This window comes from Gadus morhua, chromosome 15 (assembly GCF_902167405.1).
Source record: "Gadus morhua chromosome 15, gadMor3.0, whole genome shotgun sequence".
NCBI classification, from domain to species: Eukaryota; Metazoa; Chordata; class Actinopteri; order Gadiformes; family Gadidae; genus Gadus; species Gadus morhua.
This window is the reverse complement of record NC_044062.1, coordinates 21,459,896-21,482,227: the sequence shown is the minus strand read 5'-3', so window position 1 is coordinate 21,482,227 and position 22,332 is coordinate 21,459,896. Positions and strand designations below refer to the sequence as shown.

The following is a 22,332-nucleotide window of genomic DNA, read 5'->3' as shown; positions in this document are numbered from 1 at the left end:
CGCGGTATCTGTTGGGGGAGACACGCACACGGCATCTACACTCTGACATACATTCATTTCAATGTCTTTGATGGCCGCTGCCAACAGCATGCGCACATCGTCGGAGGAGGAATCAAAGAAGGGACCAGCAGGTGGGGATTGTGAGACCAGTGCGCGCCGATGCGTTAGTTAGTTGGTTAGTTTAGCAGTGACATCCTTAATCTGGAGCAACGTCCCGCCGCCTCGGGATCCAACAAGAGTCTGAACGGAACATCCCCTGTTTCAAAATGTTTTAAGTCCGGCGAAACAATCACCAAGGTCGACGGCGTCCCGGGGGGGGGGGGGGGGGGGGGGGGGTCCCGGTGAGGCGCTGGGCTCATACACAGGTCCCCTGGTGGTGCCCTGTGTAGTGCTTGCGGTGCTTCAGGCCTCGGTCCTTGAGCTCCAGGGCTCTCTGCTGGGTCGTGTCCGCCAGGGCGCTGGCAATGGCCATGCCTAGCGGGAGAGTCATGTGGGGAAGAGGAGAAGGATGAGTTCATTCATCATTTAATTGGGTTTAACCGTTCAGGCTGCATGCGTATTCTTTATGGCCTTTTACTTTATTATGACTTATTATTTACTCGTCGATATTAACACAAGGCACATCCTGCCGTTGCCCTGATGAACGACCTCTACCCTGCAACATTAAACGTGAGAAAGGAGGAAGACATGCACCCAGAGAGACTCTGTAATGTATTTCTATAATCACATATACGAGGAGAACACAGAGAAGGCGTTGTGATGAACATCAAAGGGGAACGTCCCAGCAGCGAGTGACAGATGGAGATGCATTCACCTCAAAACCCCGTCCTCCTTCTCCTCTCACCATCAACAGAATATGGGGTCTCTCTCTCTCTCTCTCTCTCTCTCTCTCTCTCTCTCTCTCTCTCTCTCTCTCTCTCTCTCTCTCTCTCTCTCTGTCTCCCCCCCCCACCTCAGCACGTCCATATCTGATCTCCCACGCCAGCATCACAGCGCCTTGTGTTTCCCTGGCAGGTCATGCTGCCGTTATTCTAGATGTAGCAGTAATGGCGCCCCCCCCCTCCCCAGCAACACTGCGGGGCTGACAGGGCACGGTACCATTAGCGGCGGAGGAGAGGAGTGGGCTGAGGGGCCCCAGCCAAGTGCACGGGGTAACTGCGAGCAGGGGGAGTCTGCGGCTGCTGCTCGGCACCATGTGATTTAGATGCCCAATGTTTGGAGAATTTCACACTCAACTGATTTGTTTTGCGGACGCTTTTTTTCCCCTCTCTCCTTTTTGGGGGGGCGGATGGAAAAATTTAAAGCGGATTACACAGCCCTGTGGTGTGCTCTCCGGTGAGACTGTTTGGTGTGTGTGTTTGTGTGTGGTGGGGGGTGGGGGGGTCTGGCTGTGTGTATGGGTGTGCATGCCTCTGTTGCTGTGTGTGTCTGTGTGTTAGTGTGTGAGAGAGAAGATTTCGCACCGTTATGTATATTCCTGTCTGTACTACGTGAACTAAAGTTCGGCTACCAAGAGCCAAATTAACACTTTTGCATCTCCCGTTCTGCATTACTCTCACCAAACACAATCAGACATACAGAGTACTCCGAAGCCGGTGGTCTCCCTACTGATTCGACCGGGCGGGCCCGGTAATGCGTTGCGCACGCTGCATTTGATGGTGTTTGGAAAAGCCAATTTCTGTTCTTCGGAAATCTTACAGACAGAGTTAAAGTATGCAGAGTTGCAATATATATCTGGAAATGTCCGTATTGATGCAAAGCAGCTGTGGTGTTGAAATGGTTAAAATGTTTGTCCTCTGTTTGTGTAAATAATATGTGAGCGACGGTGAAGGTAAAATATGAGGTCCTATACTTTAATGTGCCACCAGGAATCGACACCAGTGTATGTAATAACACGTTAGGTAATAACACCATTATTTTTTCAGCAACGGGGTAATCTAACTAATTACTGTTTCCGTCGTTACAACGCCGTTACGTTACTGTGCGTTAAATGCGGTGCGTTACTATGAATTGATTGATAAACTGCGTAATCCGAACGCACCCCTGGCTCCAAACACAAACTGCTAGTGAGGAGACCGGGTGGGTTAATGCGATTATGATTGGCTAAGGCAGAGTCATGGTAGCCAATCTGAGTGTTTTTACACACACGCCACACACACGCACAAGCACACACCAAATAGATTTGATGAACCAGCAAGAAATGGCGAGTCCGGAGCAATCTGATGAAAAGTTGGCATTTTCTGTAGTATTCGGCAGATGTTCCACAGCCTTTGCAACGAAGCAAATTAAAATTCAGTTGGAAGTATACCGGGGCCTTAAATGGGCAGTTCAACGATTTAACACATTAAGGCCAATTGAAAACTGCTCAGAAAAATCCAAATTCTTTGACATAGAGTAACTTTCTTTTTTTACTGTAGCGCAAATAGTTACTTTCCCTGGTAAATAGTTATTTCAGTTACTGAAATATTTCAGTAGTAATTCAGTTACTAACTCAGTTACTTTTTGGAACAAGTAGCGAGTAACTATAACTAATTACTTTTTTAAAGCAACGTTCCCAACACTGATCGACACACAAAGAAAAGCTGCAGCTCATGTTTTTCTTCCGCCGTACTCTAGAGTACTCCAGATCCTTTTGGTTTCTTAAGTGTGTTGTCCTTCACCTCATATAAATGTCACCTGTCTTCAGTATTCACGGCTGAAAATACGTGTTAATTAGCAAAATGAAATTGGTCAAATCTAATCACATTATTCGACAGGTGAGAGCGGGCGCTCGCTGAGTGCCATGGCAACGGGGCTCATTAACGTAATTGTTTTGTCAGGTGAGTTGCTGCATCATTAACTCCCGACCCTGCCGCCGTCTTGATGGGACTAATGGGGTCATTAGCGAGCGATCTAATCGTCTGCGGGGAGCGGGCGTGCTAGACGACGCAGCGAGTCGCACTGTGGCGGAGGGAAGTAGTACAGTGAACACAGTGGCAGGCTTTGAAACATCTGGGAAAGGAGGTGCTCGCTTCCATCAAAAGAACAACACATTTTTTTCCCCCTCCAACATCCCTGTTGCAGATCATACTCTGAATGAAGACACAGGAGACACGTAGCGTTTCCTGTGCCACGTGAAGGCAGAACGGACGGTAGAACAATAGCAGCTGGTTCGTCAAATATTTACGAACAAGCTGGCACGCATCGTGTTGACAGCGCTGGATGGACTCCAGTGGTGTCAGATTGGAGTGGGGGGGAGGGATGGGCTCAGGTCGAGGTAACGCCAGATTCCCCACCCCCCCGCCCTCCCCAGCAAGTTTCTGAGAAAAAAATTGCATCAAAGCACAGTAAGGAAGGTGTGGAAACTGCACTCCCAGGTCAACAAAGCAGAGTTTCCAATTTGTGTCTCCAGGCCACCTGTTGGGCCGATACCCAGGGTGGGGGGCCTGCCAGCAGGGGGGCTGGGGGGGCTGCCCACAGGGGTTACGGGGCCGGCCCACAGAGGGATGGGGCGACGGCCAACACAGCGCGGAGGTGGTGTGAAGGTCAACGCATAGGGAGAACGAAACGAGAAAAATGAAACATTTTGGTCGCTTCAGGTCACTGAGCACTCCCTGCCTTTATTGAAGAGAGAGAGGGAGAGAGAGAGAGAGAGAGAGAGAGAGAGAGAGAGAGAGAGAGAGAGAGAGAGAGAGAGAGAGAGAGGGAACGAGGGGGAGAGAGAGAGAGACGGAGAGAGTATGAGAGAGTGAGGGAGGGAGATAGGGATGGAGAGAGAGAGAGAGATGGAGAAATTGAGAGAGAGATGGAGAAGTGAGAGAGAGAGAGAGAGAGATAGATCGACATAGCCCAAAGAGATGGAGGAGAACAAGGATGAGAGGAGGAGTAGAGGAGCGAGGTCGACCTGGTTCTCTGGGCATATAAGGGGAAACAGGAAGGAGTTATCCAAGCGTTCCCGCATCAACCTAACTCTCCAGCATTGTTGCAGGGATATGCAAATAAGTGTTCAGCGCGGGGTATGGGATGCTTAGCTGGTTCTTCCCCCTTCTCCATCAGTGGTCCGGTTTGGGCCAGGACGCAGGTTCCTCTGGTGAAGAGGACACTGTGTGCCTCTCCTTCAGCCACTAAGTACTTCACTTAACTGCTGCACCTTCGGAAATCTTCCTGTCATACTTCTTTCTCTCTTCTCACACACAAACACTCAATTGCTCCGACAGACTGCACGCACACACACACATGTACACAAACACATGTGCATGCACGCATACACACACACACACGCACACTAACTTCCACACACACACACACACACACACACTTGTTTTTGCTTACAAAGGGTCTCAGCTACCCGCTGTACCCGTCTTCAGTTTCGATCTCTTCTTTTAACCTTCTCCCCCTGCTCTCTGTCTGTCTCTGTGGCGCACCGTGTGACTCAGGCTAATCAACAAGGGATGATATAAAGGACTATAAAGGTCTCTAAGCAGAGAGCAGAGAGCACAGGTAGGACACATCCTGCATATTATTTCAAATGCGCTCTCTCTCTCTCTCTCCCTCTCTCTCTCTCTCTCTCTCTCTCTCTCTCTCACTCTCTCTCCCCCATCCGTAAATCTCCCTCTACCACGCTCCGGAGTCTTCCCTGATCTTTTTATTATCAACCTCTTTTAAGTCCTGCAAGAATACAAGACAGATTCCTCTTACAGGGTATTTTCTCGTTTCTGTGTTCTGGTACATACATTTAAGAGCTGGCTAATGGTCAGTCCATTTGGTCAGGATTCACTCAATGGAGAGGTTCAAACTCAAAATTCTCTCTCTCTCTCTCTCTCTCTCTCTCTCTCTCTCTCTCTCTCTCTCTCTCTCTCTCTCTCTCTCTCTCTCTCTCTCTCTCTCTACAGTGTGAGTGAAGCTGTAAGCTGGCCGACACCAATGCACTTTCGATGTCCCTAGGTGAATCACAGTCAACAGTTGTTTAGGATGCGTGTGTGTTTGTGTGTTTCTGAGTAGGTGTGTGTATGCGTATGTATGTACACACAAACACACTCACCATAGCTGGTCAAATGTTAAGAATTGCAGAAAGTGCAATCGTTATAGCAGAATGCTTATGCCAAGTGCTGCACAGCAAAGGGGTTCAATTCTGTGTAACTGACACATCACCGATAGGGAGGTCCACGGAGAGCGAATACAGTACCTCAACCATGGCTTCATGGTCCAGTTAACACCTGTGATCTGCCTGAACAATGAGCAGTTCACATTGTTTACCCACTATCAGGAACAGCCACTGAAATATATCAAATGAATGCAGGGGGTCTCAATGATATCTTGGTGTATGTGTGTGTGCGTGCGTGTTTGCGTGTTTGTGTGTGCACGTGCATGTGTCCACATGCATGTGTGCTTGCTGCTAAAGCCAAACTAAAGTTGAGAGAATTCTGCTCTCACAGCTTGTGATCTCATCTCACACACTAGCATGTGCAGAGAGAGAGAGAGAGAGAGAGAGAGAGAGAGAGAGAGAGAGAGAGAGAGAGAGAGAGAGAGAGAGAGAGAGAGAGAGAGAGGAAGAGATAAAGAGATAAAGGTAGATTGATTTTAGAGAGAAAGAGAGAGCGCGAGAGAGCGAGAGTGATATGGGAGAGAGCTCTCCCAGCTATTACTGTAATTCAGTGGTTTACAGTAAGCTAAGAATAACAAAGCAATAATAACAAGTCATAATTTAGGTAAACGTGAGACAAGTAGTACAGTAAATGCATGTGTTAAACCATAATGTAATGATGAAATGTAATGAGATCTTCATGCCATCTAAATAAGTGCATCTCAAAATTTGAATTTCTTATTGACCAACATTCGAATGAGACACTGTCCCGGAAAACTTTCTATTTAATTAGAGAACTGTATCGGCAAATAAACATCATACGATACGGTACCTTTGAAATACCTTGACTATCCACTTTAAACCAACACTTTACACTTTGGCCAAAAGTCCTCAGTGCTGATATTTTTCTGAAACTCTCCCAAACCACATTATCGCTATTAAAGTCCTGCAATGAAGAATCACTTGGATGCTGCAAAATCTTCTCAAGAGCAGGCAATAAAACAGCTTGGCAACGGGACCTACCGAGTGTGTTGGTGTTTGTGTGTGTGTGTGTGTGTTTGTGTGTGTGTGTGTGTGTGTGTGTGTGTGTGTGTGTGTGTGTGTGTGTGTGTGTGTGTGTGTGTGTGTGTGTGTGTGTGTGTGTGTGTGTGTGTGTGTGTGTGTGCGAAAGAAATGTGTTGATGCTTTGATAGAGAGTTGCAATAACAGTGTAGACATTTATTTCTGTCGTCATGGCAGCAAGGGACGTCCACGTTCCTACGGCTGGTCTCAGTAGAGTTTCTATGGAGGAACTGTTGGAAGAGTGGCATAGTACCACTGTGCACGACCCACACACACAGGACTACTGTCAATAATTACACAGGAGACTAAATTAAAGTTAAGGTGCATAAATATTTCCCAAACCTTAAAATGTTTGTTTACTCTGCACAATGTCGATTGAAGGAGACAAAATAGAGAGAAATCACTCAGAACCTCATCCTTCCTTTAAGAGTTGGCTAGTGAGAATGACTACTTCACTGATCTGACAGATGTATGGAGAATGTTCCACTGGAGACAGTGGCAGTACACCTGGGTACACATTCGAGAAAGTATATTATCCATGGCTAGGCTTGACCAGTTTTGATGTTTTAAGCATCATCGTAGTGGTTTTAGGAGTTGTTGAATAGTGCATATTGGTTTTACTGACTATTGTATAGTGCAGTGTGGTTTTTTATAAAAATACAAAATCAAAAAGCCCTTTTTGTCAATTTAACGCAGCTTTTTTTGATTACGCTTTTTTATATAGAATACACAAAATCAAAAGCAGATTTAACATCTTTGCAACTGTGGTGGGATGTAGGGAAATCAAGCAACTGTCTCAACAGCGCTCTCGGAATGTCACAAAAGACAGAGCCAGGTCAATGAGAGAACTAGAAATAGATTTGTAGGAGGAGATCGAGGCCATATAAAGGCTCTCACTGCAAAATGATGAGCTCTGGCCAACCTGCTAAGCACTGCAGCACAGGGGGCGCTAGTGAGGTCATGTTTATTGAGCGTGACACAAATGGATGCGCCATATCAGTAATTTATGATCTTGAGAAAGCTTATCCTTTTCAGAACCCGCAGAACCATGAAAATATGCAACCAACTTTTGTGGACTTTGGTATACAAGTGAACATAAAGATGACCATTTATTTGCCCAGTCATTCTATGGTGGTCTCCCAAAAGCCTAGCCTGACTCCATCCTGAATGCGGTCCTTTCTGCAGAAGAGCTGGATGCTGCAGTACAGGGCTTGCAGAGTGGTAAAATGGTCTGCCTGCTGATTTGAATAAGGTGTTCTGTTCAGTAAAATATGCAGATGTTCTTGCTGTATTAAGGGACAGTCTGGCTGGAAGGAGGCTACCTGTGAGTTGTAGGAGGGCAGTGATAACACTGATTCCTAAAAAGGAAGATTTGAGAACAGATCAAAAACTGGAGGCTGGTCTCCCTACACTGCACTGATTACATACTCCTGTCGAGGATTTTGGCCACCAGCTTGCGAGAGGTAATGGAGGAGGTCATCGATTTGAATCAAACCTACTGTGTGCCCGACAGGTTAATATCTGGCAATGCTCAATTTATTAGGGACAATTCGGAAGTCTCTGGCTCATTGGGAATAGTGACTTGTCTTATTTCCATGGATTTGGCTATTGACCGAACATCAGTACTTGTGGCAAACACTTCAGGCATTTGGTTTCAACCCAGGATTCATAGCCATAAACAAGGATATTATTTATCAAGTATGTTGTACTTTATTGCAATGTAAACGTTTTTACATCAAATAATGAAAATGATGTCTGGTTTGTCAATACCAGGGTGCAATGTATCTTTACACGATCAGCCAATGCAGATGATGTAATATTCTTTGTCAAACATCAAGGAGACATGACCTTTTTAGCAAGGCAGTGAGTGATATCAGTTTGCTCTCCTCTGCAAGGGTCAACTGGGAAAGGAGAAAGGCTGTTTTAGTTTGGGGCTAGCTAACCAGATAGTCCTAACAGGAGGGTTGATTTGGAGAACGGGGGTTTAAAATACTTTGGTGTTTTTACAGGGTAGCAAGACTTTCTAAATAAAAACTGGTAAAATATTTTGGAGAAAGTAGAGGGACTGCCAAAGTAGTGGAGTTGGCTTCCATTGCACCATTAATATTGTTGCTTCAACCCTGTAGCATTGGCTTGTTCATGTAGATCCCCCACCAAACCTGCTGGCTAAGATTCAATCAGTCTTAGTGGATTTATTTTGGGACGTGCTTCACTGGCTTTCTCAGAGCATACTTTGTCCCCCAAAGAAGATGGAGGCCAAGGAATTGTGCATCTGGCAAACAGGGATGCCCCCTTCATCCAGAGACAACCAACAGGGCCAAATTACCTTGTCTCAGGGCCACTGGCATGTTCTGTTCTGAGATGTTTTGTTCATTTGGGATTAAAAATCCCTTTTTTTCCCATGGATTTTAACGTCAAGGATTTCAGGAACCTCCCTGTGTTTTATCATGACCTTTTTACAGTATGAGACCTCTTTGTGAAACAGAGAGTGGCCTTTCCATCGTCACCTCACTGGCTGCTTAATGAACCTGTGTTGCTCGGAGGTTGGCTAGCTGGCCACTATGTGACAGGACCCACACTCTTGGAACGACTGTGTGGGGCTTATAGTAAAGCTGTCTGGTCCAGAATTGGACGACACAGCAACTTTGGGTGCAAATTTAGGAGTTACATCATCTCGGGTTCATTGGGCAGCTGCTGGACAGCTAGAAACATCAGCTGACTGGTGATGAATGCATCCTTCTAAGTTCCAACTGTGCCTCTAGTTGGCCTAATTGTTATGATCCTTTCACTTCTTTGAATTTTCTTCCTGGTTTTAAAGACTGCTCAGGGGTCTCATTTATAACCGTTGCGTACGCACAAAACGGGGCTGAAATTGGCATACGTGACTTTCCACGCCAAGGTTGTGATCTATAAAAAACCAACCTGACGGGAGAATGTACACAGCCCTAAGCAAACTCTGACCCATGCGTACGCATGGTTTGGAGGAAAAGGAGAATTGGCGACACAGATGGTGTGGCGGTGAACTGAAGTCAGACGGAAGAATTGTAGAGTGAGAAGAACGATAATGTTTTATCATCGCCCTTCATCAATTTAATTTCAACCCGTATCATGCGTTAAATCTATGTAATCAGAATAATTTAAGTCAACTGCGTTATTTCTCAGTTATAACACCAGAAACATCTCCTTAGAATAGAAATAAAAAAAAATCGCTATATTTAATACCGTCACTCCATACTGTCCACTGACGGCACGACTGCATGGAATAAAGCAATTGTCCAACATGTGTCAATAACATTATATCTTTATGTGACACTGTAAACACATAATCAAATGTCAATTAAAACCCAAGTGTGGAAAACCAAGCCACACTCCTCATCACAATCGTTGTCCGTTAATCTTGATGCTTTTCATGACAAATCAGGCATTAAAAAGGGGTGATGTTCAAGAACATTTTACGTTACAGAGGTGAGCGCCGTGGTAATGCTGCACCATATGGCACTTCTTGCGGACCATGCAAATGGCAGGATTCGGAGGGAGAGGGTCTTTAGGGACCATAACGATTTATTGGTAGGCTATATAAAAATATGCACCTTTATGTCAGACAACTTCTTTTTAAATTCTGGGACGGTGCGCTCCGTGCTACTGTCAGAGTTCACTGCTGCAGCAACATGTTGCCACTCACTCTGCTTTTTGTTGTTGGCGATCCCAATCCCGTGACCGCCGAACAAAACTACTTTTTGGGCCTCCATCTCACCCACAAGTGTCTCCACTTCAACCTCCGGGAAATTTCGCTATTTTGCTTTTCTCAGTACTTCTGCCATTGTTTCCGAAAAGACATAATACTTGTATCTGAGTCTGTTTTATACACAGATCGCATTCATGAGGTAATTTGCATTGACCATTTATGGTTAAAAAGGGGCGTGTCCAGGGCGGAACGTGAAGCTGATTCAGCTGCGCACACTTGTAGGCACTCTGTGATTTATAAAGCAAAGATTGCGTACGGTGTGCGTACGCAGGGTTTTATAAATCTGAATATTTTTTAGCGCACGCAAAACTTGGCTTTTGGGCGTACGTACACTTTTAGTAACGATCCCATGCACAGTTTTATAAATGAGAACCCAGGGCTGTTAGGTAAAGTGTTGTATTTGAACAATTTGTCAGGTAAACTCTCAAAAAAATGTGCGTAAAGATTTTAAACAAAGGTAGGGCGGATGGTCGATCTGGCTGTCCCTGGAGAGTTCACTTGGGCCTGAAGGAGGAAGGACCCTGGTGATCCGCAGTTGAGAGTTCAGCAGGGGATTGTTTGGGTGTCAAACATATGCTGTTCGGTACACACAGAGTCTTTCACAGTTTTTCAGAGTGACAGACTAACGCCTCCATTCCTGCTGTTAATTATGTTTTTTATGTTTTTTAGAGTTGCACGTTTTTTTTTTAAAGCACAACCAAATTTTTGGTTTTAAATACAGTTAAATGTTCAAACACAAAATTAGTATTTTAAACTTTATGATTGGCCAAGCATAGATGGCAATCTATCTAAGCTGAGAATTCCCTGAGAATTCCCTGAGTATGGACGCACAGTTGTTTTTTACCCGACTCTTGAAGTCGAGGATGAACGTAGATTTCAGGTATAATAAAGAAATGCAGGACGTAGATATATTCTTGTGAGAGGAGCACTTTACTCTGTTGTAGGAGAATGGATGTTTGATTGGATCTTTTGGCTTCAATTAAATTATTTGTGGCTATTTACTGTTGTGTTTTTGTTTATATATGTTGTATGTTATTGTGTATCTATTTATATGTCTATGTTTATTTATACATATTTTTTAACATTGACATGTGTATTATAGAGGAAATTGATAAAGAACAAAAAAACGTTTTTGGGGTCCGGTTGGCCGGGGAGGGAGAGAAAGATCTTTCTCTCCCTCCCCGGCTCTATTTCAGTTCTTTGTTTGTCCCCAGTCCTCCTTCACCTCGCTCCCCTGAGTTCTTACCATTAACTAAGAGAGAGAAAGAGTGAGAGAAAACGTTCAAACAAGAGCTAAAATAGGCAAAGTCATCGTCGATTCTGCTTGAAGAGCACCCCCCCACTATGGGGGGCGGTCTCAGAGTGACTCATTCCCACCTGCTCAGATCAATGGATGAGGGTGTCTGACCCCAGGAGAGGAGGGGGAGGGGGAGGGGGAGGGGGGGGTCCGTATCTGTTCCTTTGACTTCGGGGGGAGGATTGCATGGCATATCTACGGAGTAACCCCTGAATAATTTCCAGAATTCACAATTCGGAATAAGTCTGTTCTTGCTTCATCGTCTAAACGATCATCGTGTCTAAAAAGTGGCTAATTAGAGTTGTGTTAACACACTTGTCTGCATTATGAACGTCCCCTGGTTACTGGTTACACACATAGAGACACCGTTCTTCCCCTTGTGTTAATGTCAGTCGGGCGATCTCTACAAGGACGCTGGATACTGCAAGGTGCGCTTGGCTTCGTGTAACGAGGATCCTGTCCCACTGCGGGTTACCGCCAACCTGCGTTGGTGCTGAACATCCTGGATGCAGGTCTGCTCCTGTCTGCATGGGAGCGCTACATCTTGATCATGAGGTGAAAGCCCTAGCGGCAAAACCCCACACCCTGGCTGATGAATGTCTCCTTGTTCGTCTCCGCACTCCACTCAGCGGCAGCAGCAGAGCTCTTCGGACCTGTTCCCGTTGGCTACAGAAATGAACTATCGATGACGCCGCCGCCGAGGCTACGAGCGCTGCGGCAGATCTGATTAAACGTGTGAGGGTGAGGCGAAGGTCGGGTGGGAGGGGAACTGAGAGAACATACAGGAGCTCTGTACTTATTCCCTATCATGTTGTCTACATTTTGATTGTCTCGCTGACTGCTGAACGTACCCCAGCATGTTGGCGTGATTTAGAGGGGACATACAAGGGAGGTATGTATTGTATATTCTGTTTGCTCTGAATACACAGGACCCACGATGATTTGCTTCCCGTATATCCGTCCGGCGTCTAGTGTGGCTGCAGAGTTTTACGGCTCGCAAAACAAACTGCAGGACCGTTGAAAGGTGTGTGAGTGTGTGTGTGTGTGTGTGTGTGTGTGTGTGTGTGTGTGTGTGTGCGTGTGCGTGCTGACTGTGCATGCAGCCCTCTGTGCTTGGCTCTGGTCTAGGGAGGAGATTTATTAAGATGGCTGTCTGCGCTCGACGCTCGGAGACGCACGCTGCAGCGAGCAGGGGCATCGGGTTACACCCCCCTCCCGCCAGACAGTAGAGTGTTCCAGAGAAACGCATCCTGCAGCTGAAAGTTGGAGCAGGCAGGCTCACATCCCATGAGCAAGGGGGTCTTTTGCTGAAAGCAGCGGTGCATATGTTTCTCCTCAGTGCTTTGCTGTGATATGGACTCAGATGACATGTTTATTGAAAGACAAAATCCTTTTTGAATAATAAACTACAGCTCCGGCGGGCTCGTTAGTCATTCTATTTAGACTAGCTGAGTGCGTGTGTGTGTGTGTGTGTGTGTGTATGTGTGTGTGTGTGTGTGTGTGTGTGTGTGTGTGTGTGTGTGTGTGTGTGTGTGTGTGTGTGTGTGTATGTGCGTGCGTGCGTGCGTGCGTGCGTGTGTGTGTGTGTGTGTGTGTGTGTGTGTGCATGTGTGTGTGTTTGTGTTTTTTTGTGTGTGTGTGTTTGTGTGTGTGTGTGTGTGTGTGTGTGAGTGTGTGTGAGTGAGTGTCTGATGTCTCTGTCAACATGTGTGGCAATTCATGGGACCAAAGCAGTGCCTCAAGTAAACTTAAATTGGTGTGTGTGTGTGTGTGTGTGTGTGTGTGTGTGTGTGTGTGTGTGTGTGTGTGTGTGTGTCTGTGTGTCTGTGTGTCTGTGTGTCTGTGTGTTTGTGTGTGCATGCACATGTGCAATTGAGTGTGTGTCTGTGTCCTACCAGATTGTCCAGGTGGAGGTATTCCTGAAGGTAGTCTTGGGAGGTAGAGGAGGACGGTCAGGACACTGGCTCGGCTCCCCCAGCATGGTTCAATAGCTATGGGCTTAGGCAGGAACTGCAAAACACACCAACACAAACACGCACACACACACACACACACACACACACACACACACACACACACACACACACACACAAGATATAAGACACGATAATACTTTACAATTAGTACACCCATGTGTACCTCAGGCATAGAGCACAACGAATGTGGCGGTATGTGTGTGTGTGTGTGTGTGTGTGTGTGTGTGTGTGTGTGTGTGTGTGTGTGTGTGTGTGTGTGTGTGTGTGTGTGTGTGTGTGTGTGTGTGTGTGTGTGTGTGCGTGTGTGTATGTGTCCTACTCCATTGACAATGGCTGATAATGGTTCCATTCTCCCCGCTCAAACACTGAGAAAATTGGCATGCCTCCCAGCGACCCCTGGGGTCCCGTACAGGGAGGGAGGCCCTTGGGCCCTCGGGCCCCGAGCACGGAGTCGGGCTGATGAAGATGGAGCCAACCGGACCCCAAGGGAGCGGAGGCAAATACTCTGGCATGCAATGTGTTTGTGTGTGTCGGTATGTGTGTGGGGTTGATGCTGTCAGCATCCATTCTCCTCAGGCATGTTAACAGACTACCACTGAGACTGGTAATATCCATAACTTACACACCAACCATGTATCTCTCTCTCTCTCTCTCTCTCTCTCTCTCTCTCTCTCTCTCTCTCTCTCTCTCTCTCTCATCCCACCCTGTTTTCCCAGCCTCTCTCTCCCCCTCTCTTTGTTCTCTCCCTCCCTCTGCAGTCCCAACTCAGAGATAGACTTTGTAGTAGAGTACAGTAGACTCTGACCCGGAACTGCAGGTTAGCTTGGGACGACCATAACTTCCCCCTCCATCTAAAATTACCATCAATGGTAACCTCATAAGACACTGATAAGTTTGATATATTATTGAGAAATAACTCTTTTCATCTAATGGCGACACCGGACTTCGCACTATTCTTCACTCTTCTAGTGTGGCATTTGACACCATTTCTCATAACCTCCTCCTTGACAGACTGGCCTCCATTGGACTCACTGACTCACCCTTGAACTGGTCATACTCAGTTCATCCAACTCTAAACTTTCAAATCCCAGTCACTACCCCCTTCTGTTCATCATTTATCTACTTCCTCTTGGCCATATTTTTCGTAAATGTAACATTTCTACCTATCCACCAAGCCCACCTCCACCCTCCCGCTCACCCTAGCCTACAGGAAATCAAATCCTGGTTCTCCTTCTACTTTCTAAAACATAACAGCATTAAAACCGAGGATCTCCTCATTGGCACCAAATCCACCTTGACAAAACCTGACAGTTTTTCTATTACCATCGATAGCTCCTCCCCCTCCCCTTAGGTTAAGAGTCTGGGTATCATCCTTGACAGCACGCTATCATTCCAAGCTCACATCAATAACATCACAAGGTCTGCCTATTACCATTCACGCAACATCAACCGCCTCCGCCCATCCCTCACACCCAATAGTACAGCCGTCCTTGTTCACACCCTGGTTACACCACACATCTATTAGTGCAACACCCTTCGCTTTGGTCTCCTTCTCAAGTCCATCCGTAAACTTGCATCATCACAAGAACCCCCTCCGTGAATCACATCACTCCTGTCCTTCACTGGCTCCCGGTCAGATATTGCATTCACTTTGATTCTGCTCCTCACCTTTAAGGCCCCCACGCTCCTCCGTACATATCTGAACTCCTGCACCACAACACACCCAACCGCACTCTGAGGTCTTCCTCTTCCACTCATCTGACTGTGCCACCTGCCCGCCTGGTCACTATAGTCCAGGGCCTTCAGCTGATCTGCCCCCCACCTCTGGAATACCCTCCCACCAGACATCCGTAATTTTGACCCCCTTTCCACTTTCCACAAAACAGATCTTTTTAAACTGGCATACTCTGTCTAATTGTTGTCACCCAACTCATCCCATTAATGTCAATTTGTCGGGTCCTATTCATTATTGTTGTTGTTCTTTTTTAACTCTGGCCTGCAGTGGGGCCTCTGAAAGGCGCCTATAAATAAAATGAATTATTATTATTATTAACAATAAATGAATGCAAACAAATGTAATATAGTTCACAATAGAACTCTACACCCTGGCTGCTGCTCCTTCAGAGAGCCGAGGCAGGGTGGCCCACCGGTGTCTGCACGCACGCATCGTCCGCTCAACTGCCTGGGTCAAACTCAGAAACTCTTTGCGAGTGCCTATATTCCTATGCCCTCCTCCTCCATCGGGTGTCTCCGTGTCCGCCTCCGCGCTCCGCTCGTCTGTGTCTCACGGAAGCAGCAGCAGAGCTCCTTGACTTGTTCCCTTTTCGCTAAAGAAATAAAACTATTGATGGCGCCGCTGCCGAGGCTACTCAACGCCGCGGCAGATCTGGGTCGAGGCAAGAGTTGGGTGGCGGGGGAACTGAGAGAACATCCAGGGTACACACAAGAGAGGGACGGCAAGCACAGCTGTTCTTTGTATGAACCAGAACATGTATTCTATATCCTGCATGTTCTGAATAAAGCTGGATCCGTCTTTACACAAGTAAGGTAAGAGGATTTGCTCGCTGGAAGAGGAACCACGATGATTTGCTTCCCGTATAGTTTTACGGCTTGTGAGACAAACTGCAGGACTGTTGATAGGTGTGTGTGTGTGTGCGACTGACTGCAATCATATTATTATTGCTAATAAACTAATGCAAACAAAAGTAAATAAACTCAGCACAAAAATGAAGGAAATTTGTTGAATATTTTTCTGTGGTAACAATGCTTTTTGGCAATAAATCTTATACCGTTGGAAAGCCTGTTTAGTTCCCTTTCAAATGGTGCCCTATTTGTAAGGAACATGCACATAAGGGATGAGCAGCAGAGCTGAGTATGTGGGTTGCGCCCATGAAAAATTGGCCAAATCTTCTCTGCCAACGCCTAACAGCTTATTCTGCCATTGACTCGTTTGGTGTATGGTGGATTGGATGATTGAAGTTTGAAGAAACAAGAAAAATTGGCAATTTAACAATTTATTTATTTCACAAACAGGAGCCTCAGTAGCGTGTGGAAGAACCATACACAGCCACAACAGCCTGGCACCTCCCCCTCATGCTGGTCATCAGCCTGGTCACACACTGCTGTGGGATGGCAACCCATTCTTAGACCAGCATTTGTCGCAAGTCAGCCAACGTGGTTGTGTTGGTCACTCTAGCACGCACAGCTAGCCCGGCGCAAATCTAAAAAGGGTTTGTCCGAAGTAGCCTAATTACCCGTAGGTGTGGTTTGGGCGTAACGTGCAATAAACCAATGAGAGTGCCATCTCCCATCCCCTTTAAGAGCCATGGGCTTATTTTAATATGACGAGTTGATATTTTGACAGCGTGTTTGCAGTCTCCGATGAGACAGATGCATGACCACATGAATTTCAAACTTCAAATGGCTCAGTTTATTGCCAAATAATATGGCCTAATTCACACATAGAATAGCGTTTTCTTCCACAACTTCAGAAACACAGAGTCCTCAAATAAATTTCGGCAAAGAAAACTTAACATACATATGATATGCGGTAACTGTGGTTCTATTTAATGATATACGCAATACATTAACAAACATTGTTTTTTACCATTATTGTATGCACTATCGTTATCGACTTGTGTTCCTAATATGCATGTGTCCCCCCGTTAATACACATTGCCATGGACTGTATTATGCGTTACGTGTTTAGTTTGCGTGTGTTTAAACAGATGGATGCACACACGTGTGCCCGCTTTCATCAATTATTTTACACATGCACACACGCGCCCCTCGCATTCATTCATTCTTTTTAACACTCACTCGCGGTAAAACAATGTTTTCTCACGATCAAATACTCATCAATCCTAAAAGTTATGGGCTTGTACACGATGTCTGTGTCAAGAACATATGTGTTTGCTGTACGGTGTTTGCAGATGCGTTGATTTAAAAGTACAACTTATTACCGCTGTGTCAGCTGTTCTTTCCCAGGTAATTTACTAAGAATGTGTGGCTAGGTAGATGAGAGTAGCAAAGTGCATGCGCGAGGTGCACAAGCAACATTATGCATGCACCCTTAAAATAGCATCTGAACAACGCGCCACTGACTTTAAACCCGGTATTTTCTGGTTTGTGGCGCAATTGTTTTCTGAAACTGCAAAATAGCACCGGGGAACGTTTGCGCCAGAACACGCCTCCTTCTTTCGCCGAACCGAAAGAAGCGCAAGATCATTCCCTAATTTACAGGCACGTGGTGGTTGAGGAAAAAGAACGCTCGGCGCCATTTGCAAACTAGCAACGACACATGCGTCAGTGTAGAAAGTCAATTGCGCCGGATGTAAGATAGGGCCCTGTGTGTCAAAGTCCACTGTATTTAACTCCTCAGATGATGAGTCCTAACAAAGACCGCTGTGAGTCAGAGTGGAATCGAGGTATTGACCATTCTTGACCCTTCCCCCAGATCAGACCACAGAGTTCACAGAGGAAGACCCTCCTCATTACTGAAGGCAACACACACATACCCACAGTGTTGCGCCAGAACACGCTGGAAGAGCAGCATTCAATGAACACACTCATATATTTGGTGAGCGTGAACTGAACATACTCATTTGCAACAACTGAACTGAATACCGACACCCAAGGATTTACTGTAACCCGTATGCCAGCATGGCTTCTAAAAACAATACCAACAAAATATCTTCCGCTGAAGCCAATAGTAGATATGAATATTTGAATTAATTTTATGAACAAACGAGTACAGAATTGATCGGAGAAAAAAAAAATGTTTTTTATGCAAACTGTGCCTTCCGGGTCTGAGGAAGCAAGCCCGAACGTCAGCCACATTGGAACCACGTTTAAAAAGACATATTGAATGAAGCATCCGACCAGTCTGGGGAAATATTTGAGACTTAATGATATTGATCACAAGAAAGGTAAGCCTCTAGCCAACAGCCGTAGAGATCCTCCACCCAAGTCAAACTGACATTCTGTAAATGACCGGGGCCTGCGATTAGCTTGGTTTTTCACTTTCTGCTAAACATTGTGACACATTGTTTAAGTGGTTCAACATATACTCTCATTATTATTTCAATCTTTATTCTATAGTTTGGGCAGTGGTGATTGGGGGACTTGGGGTGAATGGGTAGGAGGAGGTTCTACTGAAAAATAATAGAATAAAAGGAGAAGAAATGAACATGAACAGTTTGTTTTCTGGGACTGTAAACTTGAAAATTCTAAATTGTGATCCATAAACGTGAACTAGTTCATTTTATTCTGTGTGAACTGGACTTTGAGCAAGCTCAAGTGTGAACTTGCACACCACTGCATACCCACACCAACAACCCCCCCCCCCCCCCCCCCACGCTCCTACACACACAGTATGCTACCATAAGGTGCAGCTGCACATATAATTTCAAAAGATATTTAAAACAATGCCTGTCTAGAATGTTTAATATAACTAGGTGACGAAAAGAGAATGTGAACTTCAAAAATGTTCTAAATAATTCCAATTAACATGTTTTATTTAATAAATAAAAACTCAAATGTGTGAACACACTCAGAGTGAGGGAAATACAGTAGCAATATCATTTGATATAAAAGTAGGTATTGTTTGCCAAATTTTCTCAGGACCAAACGGAAAAAGGGGAGGGGTGAGAGCAAAACAAAGGAAGAGACAAATATATCACAGAATAGGACAAGCATACAAGAACAAACACATACACACACACACAAACATACCGGTTCCACATTTCCTTTTGTGCTAACAGGTTTATGTGCTGCAGCATACAGCTTAATTAGTGACTTGAGTTTCCTGTTTGTTTAGCATTGCTGAGTGTCAATGATCAATCTACACACACACACACACACACACACACACACACACACACACACACACACACACACACACACACACACACACACACACACACACACACACGCACACACGCACACATAGATGCACACTGGCATACCCACAACATTCTGTTTCTCAGGCCTTTGAGAGAGCAGGTTAGAGAACAAGGAACAGGTGTTGGTTTGTGTAATGGAGTGTGTGTAAACACCATACACTTAAACCTCATTAGGTCTCAAGAAAAGTCAACATAATAATCCATCAGAAAAACTAATATAGAGTATCCCACAATCCACAATTTTAACTGAGACCATTCAGGTGAGGGGCCCAATTATCACTTAAGCAGAAATAACCTTCACATACAAAACAAATCATATGAATGTACACTTGCATTACACCACAGAAAAAACTATATATATAGATAAACATATATTCCTATGCAAACACACAGTGACATTGTGAACAATGCAATTTAAATTCAAGGCAAAAAAAGAAAATGTTGCTTGATACTAACTGAGAAATTCAAGGTTGGCCTTTTCCTAATCTAGAAGAAACACCTGTATTCTAAACAAGGCTCTGTGCACTGCGGACATACTACTCTGTTTTTCTACTGTCCACTGTTTTAATTCCACACAATACATCAAGGGTTGCTTCAAAAATGATCCAAGCTTGTGAAAGACACACTAGATGGTAAATAACCAGATGGAGGTTCGCTCCATGTCCCTGCCTCCTCACATGAGAGAGCTGACACCAGCACCTCTAACAGACAAGGGTGTTTTTGTTTGTGTCCAGTAACTATGACCAAAAACCTTTTTTGAAGCAAATGAACTGAAATAACATTTACATGCCCCAAACCAAGACTAGCGAACTCAACGTTTCACATTGTTTAGTTGAACCATGCTCTGCTCCCATTGGTGATGCCCCTTGGAAATCGAAAGGGAACGAAGAGGTCCCAGACTAATTGCAGTTTGCAATTCTTCTAGTGATGAAAGGCTATCCCATCCCTACTACCTATTAATCCATTATCTGACCACAGCTATTCTTTCAGTTTGATGTATGAAGGCAATACAATAGTGTCCGAAATAGGCCTACGAACGATTACCCGGCCTCTGCTGGTTTAAAGCTGAAGTTAACTTAAACTCAGTGATACATCAACTAATTTTGCAATTAAAAGTGTCCAGTAGATTGTTGTGTCGATTACAACAGTTTAACATAATAACCATACTTTCTTTATGTCATATAAGCAAGTGTTTCTCTTGAGAATTTTTTATAAAAAAAATACTTTTTTATGTTGAAATGTATATAGCAAAAGTAACAATATAATTCATGCAGCCCTAGTGTCAGTATAATGAAGCCGATTTATGACTTACATAAGCCTCAAGAGTGAGAACTCATTCTGGCTCCAATCCCAAACTAATCACTGTAAGTGGGAAAGGGAGATAAAGAGAGAGAGAAAGAGAGAGAGAGAGAGAGAGAGAGAGAGAGAGAGAGAGAGAGAGAGAGAGAGAGAGAGAGAGAGAGAGAGAGAGAGGGGGGAGGAAATCCACCCATCCAACCAGCCTTCTCTCTCAGTTGTTTAGCCCTCTCTCTTGTTTATCGCCATTTCAGTAGAAGGGCCAAGTCACTGATTTCTGCTGACCAAGTGTTACTTTACGAAGAGCTACACTATGCAACACTTTTTTAAACACTCACTGGTAATAAAATGTATGAACTTCCATTCCTTCCTCCCTAAACTATTTCTATTGTATTGTCTGAAAAATATGTTATGGCTTTTGATGTCATGGTCTGACGTGTTTTGGTGTGTTTCCCTCCTGTGTTGATTACTGCTCCCTCCCCTAATGTGTCTCAGCTGTTCCTCGTTGCGTTTGTTACTTAAGCCCTTGTCTTTCCTTTGTTCCTCGTGCTGTCATTGTGGTTGTTCGTCCTGCGTGTTCCCTGTTGTCACCTGAGTTCCCTGCCTTAGCCTTTAGGCATACATAAAGTGCTGTTCTCCCTAAACTGTCTGCGTCTGGGTCCTACCTGCCTGCCTGCTCCGACAACCCTAACAGAATGACAGCACCACTATTGGACCCAGCGGACGCTCAATTTTGCCGTGAGTTGGAGGATTTATTGGTGTCTATAATCGTGGCTATGGATGGCTGGGAGAACATTCCCAGCAGGAGGGAGCAGGAGGCTGTGATGGGGCGTACGCACAGGGCTGTCTCGTCAAGGCCCGAGTTGGAGGACGTCTTGCCTGAGTGGGCAGTCGAGGTGCTCAGCCCCACAGTCTTTTGGCCGGAGAGCTACATGCCTCTGCCACTGGATTTTGGTGACCGGCCTAAGCCTCCACGCTCCTGCTCTCAGCCTCTGCCCCCGGTCCCCCGCTACCAGCCTCTGCCCTCTGCCCCCGGTCCCCCGCTACCAGCCTCTGCCCCCGGTCCCTAGCTACCAGCCTCCTCCCTTGCGGACAATCAGAGTGGGGGTGGTGAGTTTGGGGTACCACCCTGTTCCACCTTGCAATCCAGCTCCCGCACTGACTCCGGTCCCCGAGCCCTGTCCGGTTCCTGAGCCCACTCCTCGCCTTCCAGAGGGGGACTGGCCACCTTGCCTTCCTGAGGGGTCCCGCTTTCCAGAGGGGGTTCGCCCTCCACCTGGCCTTCCTCCAGAGGGGACCAGCCCTCTACCTTGCCTTCCTGAGGGGTCCCACCTTCCAGAGGGGGCCCGCCCTCTACCTGGCCTTCCTCCAGAGGGGACCCGCCCTCTACCTGGCCTTCCTCCAGAGGGGACCCGCCCTCTACCTGGCCTTCCTCCAGAGGGGACCCGCCCTCTACCTGGCCTTCCTCCAGAGGGGACCCGCCCTCTACCTGGCCTTCCTCCTGAGGGGACCAGCCCTCAACCTTGCCTTCCTGAGGGGTCCCGCCTTCCAGAGAGGGTCCACCCTCTACCTGGCCCTCCTCCTGAGGGGACCCGCCCTCTACCTCGCTTCCTCCTGAGGGGACCCGCCCTCGACTTCGCCGGCCTCCTGAAGGGTTCCGCCTTCACCGCTGCCGGCCTTCTGAGGGGTTTCTTGCAACTGCAGGCTTCCTGAGGGACTGAGCCCTCATCGTCCTTCCCGCCGGCCTCCTGAAGGGTTCCGCCTTCACTCTGCCTCTGCTTGCCCCCCAGGCCGTCCGCCTGAGGCTCCCTGCCATGCCCTGGGGCAGTTTTCTGGCCGCCCGCCTGACACCCCTCCGCTCTGCCCCAGTCCATTTATTTTGTTTTGATTCCCCCCTCCTGGCGCCCCTCCACCCACCCATTTTGGTTTGACTTTCTTTGTTTTTTTTGCTTGTCGTGGGTCGCCTGGGAGTCGACCCTTAAGGGGGGGGT

General features: G+C 46.2%; 1 protein-coding gene across 1 annotated transcript in view; it reads right to left on the bottom strand.

Moving 5' to 3' along the window:
* Positions 1-332: 332 nt before the first annotated feature.
* The window catches only part of atrnl1a (attractin-like 1a), a 210,591-nt gene continuing 188,591 nt past the window's right edge, over positions 333-22,332 (bottom strand). The window contains exons 29-30 of the mRNA XM_030379517.1: positions 13,062-13,176; positions 333-474 (exon numbers count right to left, since the gene is read on the bottom strand). Coding sequence (XP_030235377.1) covers positions 356-474; positions 13,062-13,176 — 234 coding nt within the window. The 3' untranslated portion in view covers positions 333-355. The remainder of the gene's footprint in view (positions 475-13,061; positions 13,177-22,332) is intronic.